Below are 14,761 nucleotides of genomic sequence, written 5' to 3' on the forward strand. Positions count from 1 at the left end.
AGGGCACATACCTAGGCTGCTGTTGTGATCCCCGGTCAGGGTGCGGACAGGAGGCCACCGACTGACGTTTCTCCCTCTCTTTCTTTCTCCCTGCTCTCTCTCTCCCTCTTTCCCTCTCTCTAAAATCAATAAACATACCCCGAGGTGTGGATTTTAAAAACTAAAAAATAAAAATAAGAATGAAAGCAAAAATGCCCAAGACTGGCCTAGGTACTAACAGTATAAATGTGAAAATTCTCTTATAGTAGCTGGACCATCAGGGCCTCATGAAGCAAGTGACTGGCTAAATAGATAGTTCTCTAGATTCTTGGTCACTACAACAAGGGGGAAGTCCTCTTTGGGCTTGAGGGAAAAAATACATAGATAAAATACCTCATTCTGAGGTAGCAAAACCATGGAATTTTTACTCAAGAGAAAAGGACATGTTGAAAATATAAACAGATTTATAAACTTAGGTAAGTTAATTCTATACAAATGCATACAGCACTTAGGGACAACTTGCCAAGGCAGAGGTCCCCGCATGGCGCTCCGGAGCCCTGTGAGCGCCTCATCTGGGTGTGCTCCCCACTCTGATCGGCGTCCCAGCCAAGCCCCTCACGTGTATGGGGAGGCCTGCCCCAAGGAACGACGAATGGAGTGGGTCCTGGACTCACGGGCAGCAGGATAAACCTTGCCGCAGGAGGTACACAGAGTGACCAATAGCGAATCAGGACAACAGAAAGATGGCACGCTGACAGGAACACTGAAGAACTTTGCCTCATGAATTTCTAATAGAGCACAGGCAGGCAGGGAGGAGTTGCATTCAAACAACCGCAGAGCAGTGCGTGGGGATGTAACGCGGGCCCAGCGGGAGCCTTCAGGTGGGCCTCCCAAAGTAGACAGAAGGGTGAAAGGCAGAGAATGATGGGGAACCGCTGTTCTATGCAGACACAAAGCCTACTGCCCTGAGATGATTTCTAGAAAGTAAAATTAAGACATGTACGTAACCACCTAAAATATGAGGTAGAAAATGACAATTGCCACAAATGGGAGATGGTGTTATGGGCATTCCAGGAAGAGAGAAAGAGATGACTTCTCTCTGGGGATGAAAAACTTGGGGATGCAGAATATAAGATTCTGGAAAGTAGATGACATTGGAGTTGTGTCTTCTTTGGTTTTGACCTATAAAAATGGGGAGGGAAGGGACAATATCTCCAAAGCAGGGCGTTTGGTAGCAGCATCACATAGTCCTTTAGGGAAGCAAAGGGAGCCAGAAGGGAAGGAATGGAAAATAAAGATGAAAAGGGGGATTAAGGTTATACCCAAAAGGCCTTTTTTAAATTCATAGTTGGATAAATCTACAATGAAACTTAAGGGAAATTTTGGACATTTGTGCTATATTCACAATCATTTAACTCAAGTGTTTTGGAAGACAGTTATTCCACATCATTTAATGTTAAAAGTAAGATGCTGGGTCAGTAGACCACAGCCCTGCCCAGGGACTAATGGCTGCCTTAGAGGCACTGCTTCCCTGTAACTGTTAAGTCATGGGCAAGATGCTGGGCAAGAACAGGCAGCTCACACTCCATCCGGGTTCGCTGAGAATATTCAGAGGAAGTATTAACAGTCAACTCTTCCTTGTAAGGAAAGGGAGGAAAAGAGTATATTACTAGTTTCAAGTTTAAATAATGGAGCATAAAAATGTTTCACCTTATGAAATTATTTCATAAGATGAAAATAATGAAAATAATAAAGAAAATGTTTCACTTTATGAAATAATTTCATGCTATATGATTTTTCTGCCAATGTGAGCATTTGGTTGGTACCTCAGCTGAGTGGCAAATACATTCTACCTTCAATGATCTGATCATTTAAAAAGCATGAGTGAGAAAAAAATTCACTCAACTGATATAACTGGAATTCTAATTTCAGATCTTCTTGGCCTCATTAAATATGTCTTATAATATATATGGTTTTGTTTTCATACCTGCAGAAATAAAGAGAAAGTTTGCCATGAGAAATTAACTGATAAATTGTTACAAACGACACAAATATGGGAGTTTAAGTCACTGATAAATAATACTGTACATTCATTTTTGTGTTTCAGAGCCCTTTTTTCCTTATTTTCCCAAGCATATACCATTAGTATATCAGTGACCATTAGATTAGATGGCTTAGTTCATGTATAAAGAATGTAATGTAATGAAGGAGGGAAATTTATATTTTGTTTGCAGAAATGCATATAAAAATAGTTGGCCTGTCACATTATTACATAAACCATTATTAATGGGTTACTGAAAGTGGCCATAAAGTGACAGTAATATAAGCTTTATTTCCTCGGAAAAATCTCGTATTCATGGTCTAGAATAGAGTCCGGCTTGACTCTCAGACATTTTACTTATAATTGGCCTCTTAATGCATCAGAAGTTGCCAGAGGGAAGACAAGTGCTGCCCTCACTGGGGTCCCTTGGGCCCAGCCCCAGACAGTGAGCCAGTGAGGTGCGTGCCCACCCTTCTTAACTAGACTCGGATCCACAGTCCCTGGTTGGATTCCAGTGTCAGTACTGCCACCAATTTGCTTCTTGATTTGGGTGTTTTGACTGCTCTTTAGCTGGAGAAAGGAATAATAATAACTTCAGTTCACCTCATAGGAATGTAGTAAGGATAAAACAAAACAATGTATGTGCAAGCATTGTAAAAAACCACAAGTCTAAATACAAATGTAAATATTATTTTCATAGGAGCCTGAACGTACTCAACATTTTGTTTCTAATTTCAGGCATGGGAGAAAAAGTTCTATTTCCTTTTGTGCCTAATTTAAACAAAAGGCACAAACCATCTCACTTGGATTTTTCTCTAGTTCAAGCATTGGGCTTAAGGAAGCTTCTGGTCAGCAAGCTGCCAACTCACAATGTTGAAAGAAATCGCAACTCCACTCCAAGTCAGGGCTGTGAAGGGGGAAAGAACAGGAAATCTCCCGAAACATTCCTGGTCTCAAGGGGAAATTCAGAGGGACCGCAGAGGTAACTATAGGGCACCGTTTCTGACGGCCCCCTGCAGAGAACCAGGTTTTGTTTAAAATCGAGCAACAGCAGGCGTGGCTTGACTCTACCTAGAGCTAACCTGAGAGTCTCAACTGTTGAGGAAGAAATTAAACAGGTTTTGCCCCAAATGTAAGAGATGGCATGCGAAGGGCCTTCCTACGTCAGGGACTTGTCTCCATGAAGTTTTCTCTTCCTGGAACCTTCCTTTTCACCTTGTCTGTTCTTACACGGCACGTCCTTAGGGGGCCTTTCCCGCTGCCACCCCCATCTCACCCCCTTCCGAATCACATCCAGTGCTAAAATGCGGAGGGCCCCACACTTCCGCTTTATAATCATTGTTTGGAATTGGCGATGCATTACTGTGACTGACTAGTGTCAGTTTTTCTCTCTCCCCACCCCCCAAAAGCCCCCGGAGGACAGGGAACAGTTTGATGTCATAGCATCCCCAGAAAAGAGCAGACTGCTCATCGTGGGCCCTTGTTAAATATTTATCAAATGAGCGAGGAAAGAAACACAATCTGAAAAGAACTTATAAAACAGATGATTTCATACCACAAATCATGTCTAGGTGGGCACATTTATGCAAATATATGCTATTTGCAATAAAACCCTTAATTTACTGTTGCTCAGGGAGGACATATTGCAAATGAAAGGAAACCATAAAATGAGGTTAATAAATCAATTTTAATACCAAGTTAGTAGTTGGGGAATATGCTGCACACCCCAAACAAGGGGTTCTTACGGCCTGAGTGGTTTGTTTATAAGGTCCCGACTGCCTGCATTTAGCCATTTTGAAGAAGGGACATGAAAAGGGCAGAGCTATTGCTTCCCAGGCTATAAGGCATGAGCTCACAGTTGGGGAACTTCAGAGAGAAATTCTTTCTGGACCAGGTACCATGCGATAGAACAGAAAATTGCGTGATGGGGCCACCCAGCCTTTGTCAGGCATCAGATAGCTCCCAAAAGCACAGTTGTGTTACATTCTGATTACTTTCTTCTGTTCTAAAAAAGTTGAGAAGTGTGACTAATTGGGCATTCATTCACATGAGGGTAAATATGCAAGGAAGGTAAAATTTTCAAAAAATGTTATTCAAGCTCTCCAGCAAGATAAAGCAGTTAATGTCTCTAGTTTTTATTGAGCTATACGCCAAGAAGCCATGTTTTCTGGATAAAAGTCATTCCCCATCTCCCTTCCATCTGTTTTTTTCTCTTGCACACACGTATTAAGGCACTATTTGTTGCTCATTTTTAAAAATAAGGTTACCTTGTGATCTTCCTTATCTTTCAATTATTCTATGCAACATATAATTAAATTCCATCTTCCTCACTAAATAGCTTGAATTGATGACTTTCTGGAAGCTAAGTGTACCCCATTTGTGTGTTAAACAAATATAAAGAATAAGAATGCTGAGTAATGAAGATCATGTCTTTTCTGGGGCTTTTAAAGCTATAAGGTTTCTTTTCCTTCCTTCAAAAGATTGTACACAATAAGTTACACTGCAAATAAAAATGAATTAAGTGAGACTGAGAGATCAGAGCAGAAATAAAGAGGCGCCAGCTTCTGTAGTGGGCCTTTTATGGATGATGCTTTGGGGCTATCAATTTGGAAAGAAAAAAAATCAAATAAAAATCCATTCCATACTTATTTTGAAGACCGCATCCTTTTCTCTGTTTTCATATAACTTTGCCAAGGTTTTATTTTTTATAAGATCTTTGTTGTCCCATGTCCTAACATTCTACAAATTCTAATCCTTCAGGGTAGACGGAAATTAAACAATTTAAATGCTGTTTAGTAATTTCAAAATAACAGTAAGTAGGGCACTTTCTCCTATCATCAGCCCTAAAACTCCCCCTTTATTTTGCCATTGTTCCTACTGCTACTACCAGAGCTCCTAAAGGGTCAGATAACAAAGACCCAAAGAGGTCTTTATATATTTTCAGCTTTATACTTAAAGCCCCTCTCAGGTTATGAACTGCCTTCATCCTTCAGATTGTTTGAAACTCATTAATTTCATTTTTTCTTTGGGAAAGTGAGACCAAGTCAGGATCAGAAAGAAAAGTGCTATTTGTTTCTTTCTGTGGCATCTTTCCTTGACTCCATTGAGTAGCAGCTGGGAGTGTAAACCTGGGTTTACTCCATGTTGGCAACAGAAAAGTCATTTTTCCCTATAATGATGAGCATCTAGCAGAGTTTCTTAAATAGAAAATGTTCAGTGTAAATTGAAAAAATAACACAATTTTCACTGTTTTAAAATGAATCACTTCCTGTTATCTTACTACAATTTTAAACCCTGTGTTAACCAAGCATTACACAATAAGTTTCAAGCCTCCCTACAGAAAAATAGACCATGGCATGGAAAAGTGGCTTTGAGGAGCTTAGAAAGAAGGGCCTGTGCTCATTGGTTCAGCTTCACATGAAGTAAGCACAATATCTTGTCTGAAACACTTAGGAGCTTCTCCATGAAGAGAACGGATTGTTTGGGGGTGTGAGGCAAAGTAAGGTTCCCAGTAGCAGAAATGTTTTAAATGTTTTCATTTAGATGAGGCAATGACCTGTCTAAATCAAACCACGACGCCTAGCCTTGGTCCTTAAGACTATTTGAGGGATACAATGTGACTTACTCTAAGAGAAATCTTTGCTTTTATCTGACCTGCAGTTGAATCTTGTGCTATATTTTTGCTTGGCTTTTTAACTTTTTCTCTCAGTGACTGTGGAATTTCCACTTTGGTTTCTCATTGGGGGGTCCTAGTGTTTAAGGGGAATGGGGGACTGAAAAATTCTAATCCTAAAAAGATTGTCTCAGTCTGCCTTAATGACAGTGTGAGCTCCTTGCTTCTCCATGGTGTGGCTCTAAGGGGCTGCTTAAGGCCACCACCGAGCAGATGGGCCTGTGGGCCAGGGAGCAGGGTAACTGCCATTCCTCCCTTGGGCACTCAAGGGCTTCCCCAGAGAGCGGAGACTTCAAGGAAAGGTTCTCTGGCCCCACGGCTCAGTGGGAGGACAGACTCCCTCTAAAGACAAACTTTGCAAGTAAGAATAACCTTGAAAAAGCCCCTTCAGACGCAGATCAATCGTCAGGAACGTTGCCAACCACTTAACAACTCCCCTTTGCCATTTCACAGATGTGTTATTTACTCGGGACAAGAGGCCTCCTCCTATCCCCAGCCCAAATCCCTGCTCCATGCCTCAGGGAGGGGTAGGATGGGGCGGGGCGGGTTTGTCGGATGAGCCACTGGGGAAATAAGTGCCTATTCTCCTCTCCTTGGTCAACTCGGGTCACCTTGGCAGAGGACTTCGCTACACCACTGGGGACACTTCCGTGGTACCTGTGACCTGAGCCTCTCCGGGGAATTCTCTTATCAGTCCAGGTGGTCTCCTGGGGGTGCCGGTTTCCCAGCCCCTTGGATCTTCCTAAAAGCAGAACCATCCAGAGGTACCCCCACCCCGCTTCCCCTGCCCCCCACCCCACAAGCTCTGGGAAGGCTGCGGGGCTGCGCTAGTCATTAATGGCCATCATCCATTTTTAATAAGAAAGATAACAGAAAGGATGGGTAAGCGAATCCCAGTAGCAAGTCAATTTAAATAACATTCCTGGGGAAATCCAATCACTTAAAACTGAGACACCTACGCGAGTGAAAGCCCCCCGCCCATCTGGAAAGGAAGAGCGCAGAGCACGACGGCTGAATTAATCAAGATCTGGGTGCTCCGGGGCTGAGTAAGGAACGTTAACCGTTCCAGGCCCGGAGAGTGACAAGGGAGGCTTGGAAGAACGCAGCCGGCCCGGGCCACGATGCCCACAGCAGCCCCGCGCGGGCTGCCCCTGCCATCTTGGGTGGCTCGGGACGGCCCGCGCCTGGCCCGGGAGGCCGGGCGCGCGGGGTTAAGGTCAGAAGCTCAGGAAGCTGCTCCGGCTGCAAGGAGCTGCCGCCTCCCGCAGCCTCAGCGCGCCTCCGGCTCCTCCTTCCGCCCCAGCGTGGCCAAGTGAGGACAGCTCCCGCCGCAGGTAGCGGAGGCGCGGGAGGCGGCGCGCGGGACGCGAGGAGAGCGCCCAGGGAGGGGCCGACGGATACGGGGACAGACGGATCCTCCAATCTCCCGCCCCGGACACTAGCGACCATTTGTGCCGGCCATGTGGGGAACTGGGGTCACGGCCGAGGGCCTGTCGGTGGCGCCGGCCCCGCCACCACTGCTGCCGCTGTTGCTGCTGCTGGCGCTGGCGCTGGTGGCGCCCTCACGGGGCGGCGGGGGCTGCGCGGAGCTGGCGTGCGGAGAGAGGGAGCGCTGCTGCGACGCGGCCAACGCCACGGCGGTGCGCTGCTGCAAGCTGCCGCTCCATGCCTTCCTCGACAACGTGGGCTGGTTCGTGCGCAAGCTCTCCGGGCTGCTCATCCTGCTCGTACTCTTCGCCATCGGCTACTTCCTGCAGCGCATCATCTGCCCCAGCCCCCGCAGGTACCCGCGCGGGCCAGCGCGACCCGGGCCGCCTGGGGACGCCGGGACGCCGGGAGCCGCGGGGCCGCCCGACGACGACGATGACTCGCCCGCGCTACTGCGGGACGAGGCGGCCGCTGGCTCTCAGGACTCACTGCTGGACAGTGGCAGTGGTGGTCGGGGCCGGGGAGGTGGCGGGTTCTCGGTCCCCTCCTGCGCCTCGGAGCACGAGCTGGGGTTAGTCTCGCCGGCCTTCCTGCAACTACCCAGCTACGAGGAGGTCAAGTACCTGCCAACCTACGAGGAGTCCATGCGGCTGCAGCAGCTCAGCCCCGGGGAAGTCGTGCTGCCCGTGTCGGTGCTGGGCCGCCCTCGAGGGGGCAGCTCCGGGGAGCCCGACGGCGGCGAGGGCCGCTTCCCGCTCATCTGAGCGCCTGGAACTGCTCCAGGACCACGCGGACAGAACTGGGTCGGGGGCTCGGGTGGGACGCAACGGCTGGGATGCCTGTGGCCGCCGACAGCTGCCTCAAACCTTGCCTACCACCTCAGCCTAATCGCCCAATCGTCCTGCGACTGGGTTGGGGTCATGCTCCCCGCAACCCCCTGCGACCTTAAGTTTCCCTACGTTTCCCTCGGCTCAAGGAAACGTTAGGCACGCGCGGCGGGGCGTTGGGGCGACGGCAGCGGACGAGCCCAGAGCGCAACTTCGAGGGACGGTCCCGCCCTCAAATTGTGTTCACTGGTTAAGTGCCTGCTTCCCGAATCAAAGAGAACACGTGAGCCCTGTAGTGCATCGGGAGAAGGACAGTATCCATGAGGGAGGAGGGGGAAGGGACGCAGTTCCACCCTCTCCCCCTCTGCAGGACCGGTGGGGCCCCCCAGGATGGGTGGGGCCGGGAGCGGGAGGGGGTGAGCCGCGCCGGGGAGACGGCTGGGGCTGGGAAAGCGGCTCGTAGGTTTGACCAAATGCCTCCCTGGAGAAAAACTCCCAAAAGCCGTCCATGTCTTCCTGGCCAAGCGTATTTACAGCTGATGGCTCCTGATTTGGTGGGGGATGCTCGGCATAGCCTGTTAGTTGCTGTACCTATTCAAGATACAGGAATTACGTTTATCCAAGGCCATATTCGTAATAAGGTACAGTTGGACTTTTGATTTTTCAATAACCAAGGAGATATTTATATTTGTCTTTTATTTTTATATTTTTACCACATAGTGAACGTATCAGGAGGGTATCTCTGCAATTAATGACAAGATTGTCGTCTTATCACCCTTTGTATGCCTTAACGGCCTGGAAATTGCCCACACTGTCATTATTGTTTAATAAAATGTTGGACGTTATTTCATGTACAATGGGGGGAAAAAGAGGCGTGATGGAACGAGAAAACGTGACAAAAACATGAAGGATATCTTATTTTCACTATTTGAGAAGAATAAATTTTATTTTTAGTACTGTGACATAATATATAACTTTTTATAATAATTATACATTATGTAGTCTAAGTCTTAATTGTATCATTTACCACATAAGTTATATGTAAAAATGATCAATGCATATATGCCATAACATGAAGCATGATTCCATGCATTTTGCCTTCATTTTTCATTTGGAATACACTCCACATGGTACAAAACATAAGAACTTGTGACTTGTAGCTTTTGTTTAAAGCCCTAGTTGTGCAGTAACTTACTACAGAAGGAGTCAACCTGTCCTAAGAAATGAGTCATTGTATCAGTTCTGTCATTCTATGAAATGTCCTTTAAGTAAATGGTAATATATTAAAATGCATTATGTTAATGTACATATGCATATTGTCTATATACAGTATACTGTTGGTATACTATATAATTATTACTGTTTATGATTATCATGAAAGGAAAAGAAGGAAAACAAAAGAGGAAGGATGAGTATCAACAGTAAGAAAGATTACATATTGTACATGGACCTCACATGTGTATCCAAAAATGTTCTTAAGATTGAAAAATTCTGACAATCCTGAGAAGTCTTAAAATATCTGACTTGTTTTAGAAGAATATGATTTGATTGCTTTAAACTTTTAAAAGCTGGTTGAAAAAGTCTGATAGTTCTAACATACCTTAAAATGCTTCAATTGTAATAGAAGAGGATGTTTACTCTAAACTTCTAAAAGCTAATGACCCTGTCCTTAATATCATTTGAAGTGTATTAAAACAGAAAAACATTAAAATCTTTCTCTGTGCAAATTGTATCAGATGTGACTATATGGTAGTGTATTAAAGTGTGAACTGTATCTTTGTCATTTAAAAGCAATTTTAAGCTGTGAATTGGCAAAAGAATCAGGAGTTGAGACTATCAATTGAGAATGATACATGATTTAAAAAATATATTCAAATAATCGCATATATTTATGTTTCTCAAGGTAAATTTTAGTTACATGTGACTCAATACTACCCACCATTCAAACTGGAAAGTTGTCATATTCTTCTAAGTGATTTATCCTTTGAGAGTACACTATTTTAGACGCTTTGAAATTCACCCATATCTGAAACATCTACATAAATATTCAAGTACCAGTACATAAAGTATATCCTACATGTTGTTGCTACTAAAATCTTGAACTTTACAACAAAATCTTGTAAAAGTTCACCTATAACATGGACCAAGTGTGTTTCCCCATATTACAAGTTTTACATTCCCCACTACCACCATACACCAGGCAAGCTTTTATTCACATCTCCCAGTTGAATAAAAATGAGTATGGCTCTACTTTGTTTTTTCTCGTGCAGTTCATTGATTTACCAGACACAATTATTCAGGCATAGTTTTGTAGGAAGAAAATTTCAAGAACTTTTTATTAGTATATTGCCAACATATGTCAGGTAATACACACACATACAACATGATGTTAATACACACAGAATGTATGTGTTCACAGTGCCCAAATACCTGGATAGAAACATTTTTAAAGCCCTAAGACCGGTATCTTGTTGTTCAGATTTCACCTGGAAGTTATTTATTACATTGAACTAGTAGAAAATAGAAATGCAGAACAGTTATTAATGTAGAAAACAGTTATTCTCATAGCTATACACACATTTTATACTATGGAGGAGAGATAGATAAATAGGTAGATAGTCTATGGTGGATCAGTTTTGCAAGGCTACTTACTACATGTGTACACATCTTAACCAAATCCACCTAAGAATGCCAGTTTGTCAGTACTAATGAAGGATTGGCTTCTGGTTTTCAACTATCAAAGTAATTCATAGACTAAAACACTTCAACTGATTATATATATATATGTATATATATATATATATATATCAGTTGTATTTATATATATAAACATATATATATATATCTGTTGCTTAAAAACAATTTTTTATTGGCATTCAATATCATAACCAAGGGGAAAATTTCTTGATATTGAATGATATTTTGAAGAAGCTGTTAATTGCTGCTGCTTCAACTCTGGAAAATGGCATTCACTGGCAATTATGCCAAAGGGTAAAAGGCATACTATACTATGTAAGGAAAACAAGATTCAATTGTAAAGGCCAAAGGGAATATTAAGGAAATGGCCTCAACAGTTTAAAAGGCAATATGCTAAGTACCTTAATGTTATCCTAAATGTATACAGTTTCTCGCAAGTGGAATTAATAAAGGAAACAATTCAGAGCTGAAACTGATATAAACGTGAGCATTATGTTCAGACTTACACAATATTCTTCACTGAATTCTGTAAAACTACCATGAATCATAATTAATTTGGTTGAGAGAAATAGCGATTAGTTTTATCTTGAGCAACCCAGCACTAACAATTTCTCCAAAAGTGTGTAAGTTGCAAACAACCAATCAGTAATATAGAATTTGGCAAGTTTATGTCTGACCTCACTGGTTTACAATTTACTTTTTCATTCTCCTTTCATCCATCTGCAAAAGACTAAAAACTGGTAGGCTACAAGAAGGTATTTTGTCAACCAGAGAATGAATTGGCAATCAGCTGATTCCAAAAAAAATTAAGATGTGCTTCTTCCATAGGGCTGGAAAGGATGTCTTATTTTTATTTTTTACTTTGCCCATAAAATAATCAAGTGTCAAATAAAACCAATACTTTGAGTATACTTTAGCTATAGAACGAAATTTTTTGTTTATTTTACTTACAGAATTCACTTTTAACTTTATGGCAAAAAGCAGGGGTGTCCAGTCCGTGGCCTGCAGGCCGCATGCAGCCCAGGATGGCTGTGAATGCGGCCCAACACAAAATGGTGAATTTACTTAAAACCTTTTTTTTTGCTCATCAGTTTTCGTTAGTGTTTGTGTGTTTAATGTGTGGCTCAAGACAACTCTTCTTCTTCCAGTGTGGCCCAGAGACGCAGAATGGTTGAACACCCTTGCAAGGATATTTATACTTGCCAACAAACTAAATATTATCACTTTTTTCCTCTTCAGCTCCTCTCAAACACATCTCTTAGAACTCGAAGTTACTCTTTGCTATGGTTCAATATCACTGTGGTTTTGGCTTGGCCTTTTACATAAAGTTTCTTCTTTCAGTAAAACATCATTCCAAGGTGTTTCCTTTGTTTTCTATTTGCATCTGACTTCTGTAGGTTTCCAGTTTTACATTCTTATGGATTTTCTGCATGGGTTCCTCTTCAGCTTCCTCTGCATGTGGTATCTCTGTTTACTGGGTAGGCTAGAAGATACCTCTACCTTTACACTTCTTTTATTCCTGCTTCTAGATGATCTTGAAGAATCCCCACTGTTGTTGAAGATTTTATCTGAGGAACTGAAAGCAGTTTTATCTTCTGCTTCTTTGTTGGTTATATTTGTCCTATCAGATAAAGAATTAGAAACTTCTTGGTTTACTACTATCTTCTATTGGTTTATGTGAATTTCCTCTTCTGTATTGACCAAACAAAGATGTTATCAGATCACAATTAATTTTGATTATTTTCCTGGGTCTTAAAAGTATCTTCTCTTCAACTGTAGATTTAACTTTTTTCTTGCAAACTCTTCATTAGTCTCTCACCTTTCTCCAAGTACAGGATGCCTGCAGAACCAGACAAGCTGTAAGATTCCTGTAGATTTATACCAGTTTTACTTCTTCCCCTAATGTAACAGTTTTTGTCTTTTGTTTCACAGGTCTGTTCTGTGTTTGGTTTTTTGTTTGGTTTTTTTTTTTTTTTTTTTTTTGGAAGCTCTTCAGTGCATTCTTTTCATCTTTCTTTATATGAAACTTTTCTGTTGATGTAAGCAACTGTGACTCTAGATTTTATCAGTTCCGTATCTGTGTCTGGGATGTAGGGACATTCCCTGAGTCAGCTTCTCTTGAAAATTAAGCTCATATTTCTTTATCTTCATTTCTGTTTGCACATTATCTCTTTGACGAGGCAAATGTTTAGATTCCTACATGTTCTTTGGCCACACATCTTCAGTTTCAGAGGAATTTGCTTTGAATTCATATTCACAAGGATTATAAGAGAAATTTTCTTGACTGAGATTTCCTGGGCCATCCCTACTTTTGTTCATTGAATCAAACATTTCTCCAAATCCACTATAGTCAACTTCCAAATATTGTATCTTTTTTTTGTACGCTGCCATAAGTGGGTAAGAAGAAGTCTTCAATTGCATTTTTCTTTTTTCTTGATGGTTTCAATAAAGTGTTGATAACTGTTGGCTTCAGGTTTTCTTTTGGTATTGAAAAAAAGTTTGGTATGGCATTCTACATTTTTTTGATTGAGAAATGTGTACACTTCGTGTATGTTCTAGTATTTTTCTATAACTTTGTTTTCTCAAAAAGTATTTTTCACATTTTTTTACAGATATTTTAGTTTTTCTTGTAACTTCTCTGACACATTGGACTCCTCACTAAGGGTTTCCTGTAAATAAGTTTTCAGATTTGGAATTGCCTTAAGTAACTGTAATGTCTTTCAGATCTTCTCCTGGATGTGAAGCGGGAAAAACCAGTGTTCATGCTGCCTGTCGCCTACCAGACCCAATGAGCAGAGACAGGGATTGAATCTATATGAGCACCTTATTCAGATGGCTGGCGTGTTTGTACCCTAACAATTCCATTTTAAATTCCATTTTAAAATGGCCCTTTTTATAAGGCGAACAAAGAATATAGGTAAGGGGTTCAGAATTCAGGGAAAAGTTAATTGGATAAAAAGCCACAGGATTCTTTTATCTATGTCCTGGGCAGTGGTCTTGGTCCACGCCCAGGCAGTAGCGTGTCCTGGGTGGTGGTGTCTCACCCTGGGGAACAATGGCTCGGATGCCATCTTGATGGCTTGAGTCCTCCTGAGGCACAAAGCTGGAACTGCTTATGGTCTCCTGGAGTCAAGGTGGGTCATACCTTCAGTTTCTGAAACAATAGCTTTTTACATACATTGATTATTAAGCTTATTATGTGTTACCTGAAACTAAAATTTTTCCAACATTTAAGCTCCCCATCAGATGTACCTTAGGAATTTTCTTAAGTTTCGTCATACCTGTAGGATTTTCTGTTGAGTCACGTCTCTACTTTGGAGTTGTCATGAGGTTCTTGATACCTGTAAAGTCTTTTTCAGATTTGACTTCCCTGTTCTTTAAGTGTTTTCTCCGTTGGTGCCCACTGGGCCATCTTTGGGTTCAGTCTTTCCACACAAGTTCTCACGAGTTTCGTGATTAACTGTCAGTTTGGCTGATTCACAACACTCCCTGGGAGCTGTCCCAAGTTTCTTGTTGATTGTGTTGTCTTCTGGGTCCACAATTTGCTGCTAGGTCTTACACTGGTTCTGCCTTTTCCTTGTGTCCTAAATAATCTGTTGATACTTGTGAGGTCTTCGTCTTTTACATATCTCCACCTGGGAGATAAGGAGCCCTGGATGCTTTTGCTCTAGGTGCACTGTTTACGTTGGTGGGTTTTGTTTTTCTTTTTTTGAGATTTTATTTATTTTTAGAGGGATGGATGGGAGTGAGAAAGAGAGGGGGAGAAACATTAATGTGTGGTTGCCTCTTGTGCACCCCGCACTAGGGAACCTGCCTGCAACCCAGGCATGTGCCCTGACTGGGAATCGAACCAGCAACCCTTTAGTTCTCAGGTCAGCACTTAGTCCACTGAACCATACCAACCAGGGTGCATTGGCGTTTTTATAAGCTCCCTGATGCCCGTCTGCTCTTCCCCCACAGAGCACGCATTTTCCTCAGTTATCGCCTGCAGTCTCCTGAGCATTCTAAAATTTTATACTTGTTCTAGATGTTGCTTTCAAGTGTTCCTAAGCTTTCTGTGGACATTGTCATCATGTGTTTGTTCCTCTGGTTCTTTCGGTGTTTGCAGGAGCTCTC

General features: G+C 42.6%; 1 protein-coding gene across 1 annotated transcript; it reads left to right on the forward strand.

The window, feature by feature from the left end:
* The first annotated feature begins 7,153 nt into the window (after nucleotides 1-7,153).
* CUNH3orf80 (chromosome unknown C3orf80 homolog) lies at nucleotides 7,154-7,885 on the forward strand. Its single transcript, XM_054576841.1, has one exon. It carries the CDS (start codon nucleotides 7,154-7,156, stop codon nucleotides 7,883-7,885), a length of 732 nt encoding a protein of 243 aa, XP_054432816.1.
* The last annotated feature ends 6,876 nt before the right edge of the window (nucleotides 7,886-14,761 follow it).

Source organism: Pteronotus mesoamericanus, unplaced genomic scaffold (assembly GCF_021234165.1).
Source record: "Pteronotus mesoamericanus isolate MK-2021 breed Mesoamerican mustached bat unplaced genomic scaffold, CSHL_Meso_final contig_116, whole genome shotgun sequence".
NCBI classification, from domain to species: domain Eukaryota; kingdom Metazoa; phylum Chordata; class Mammalia; order Chiroptera; family Mormoopidae; genus Pteronotus; species Pteronotus mesoamericanus.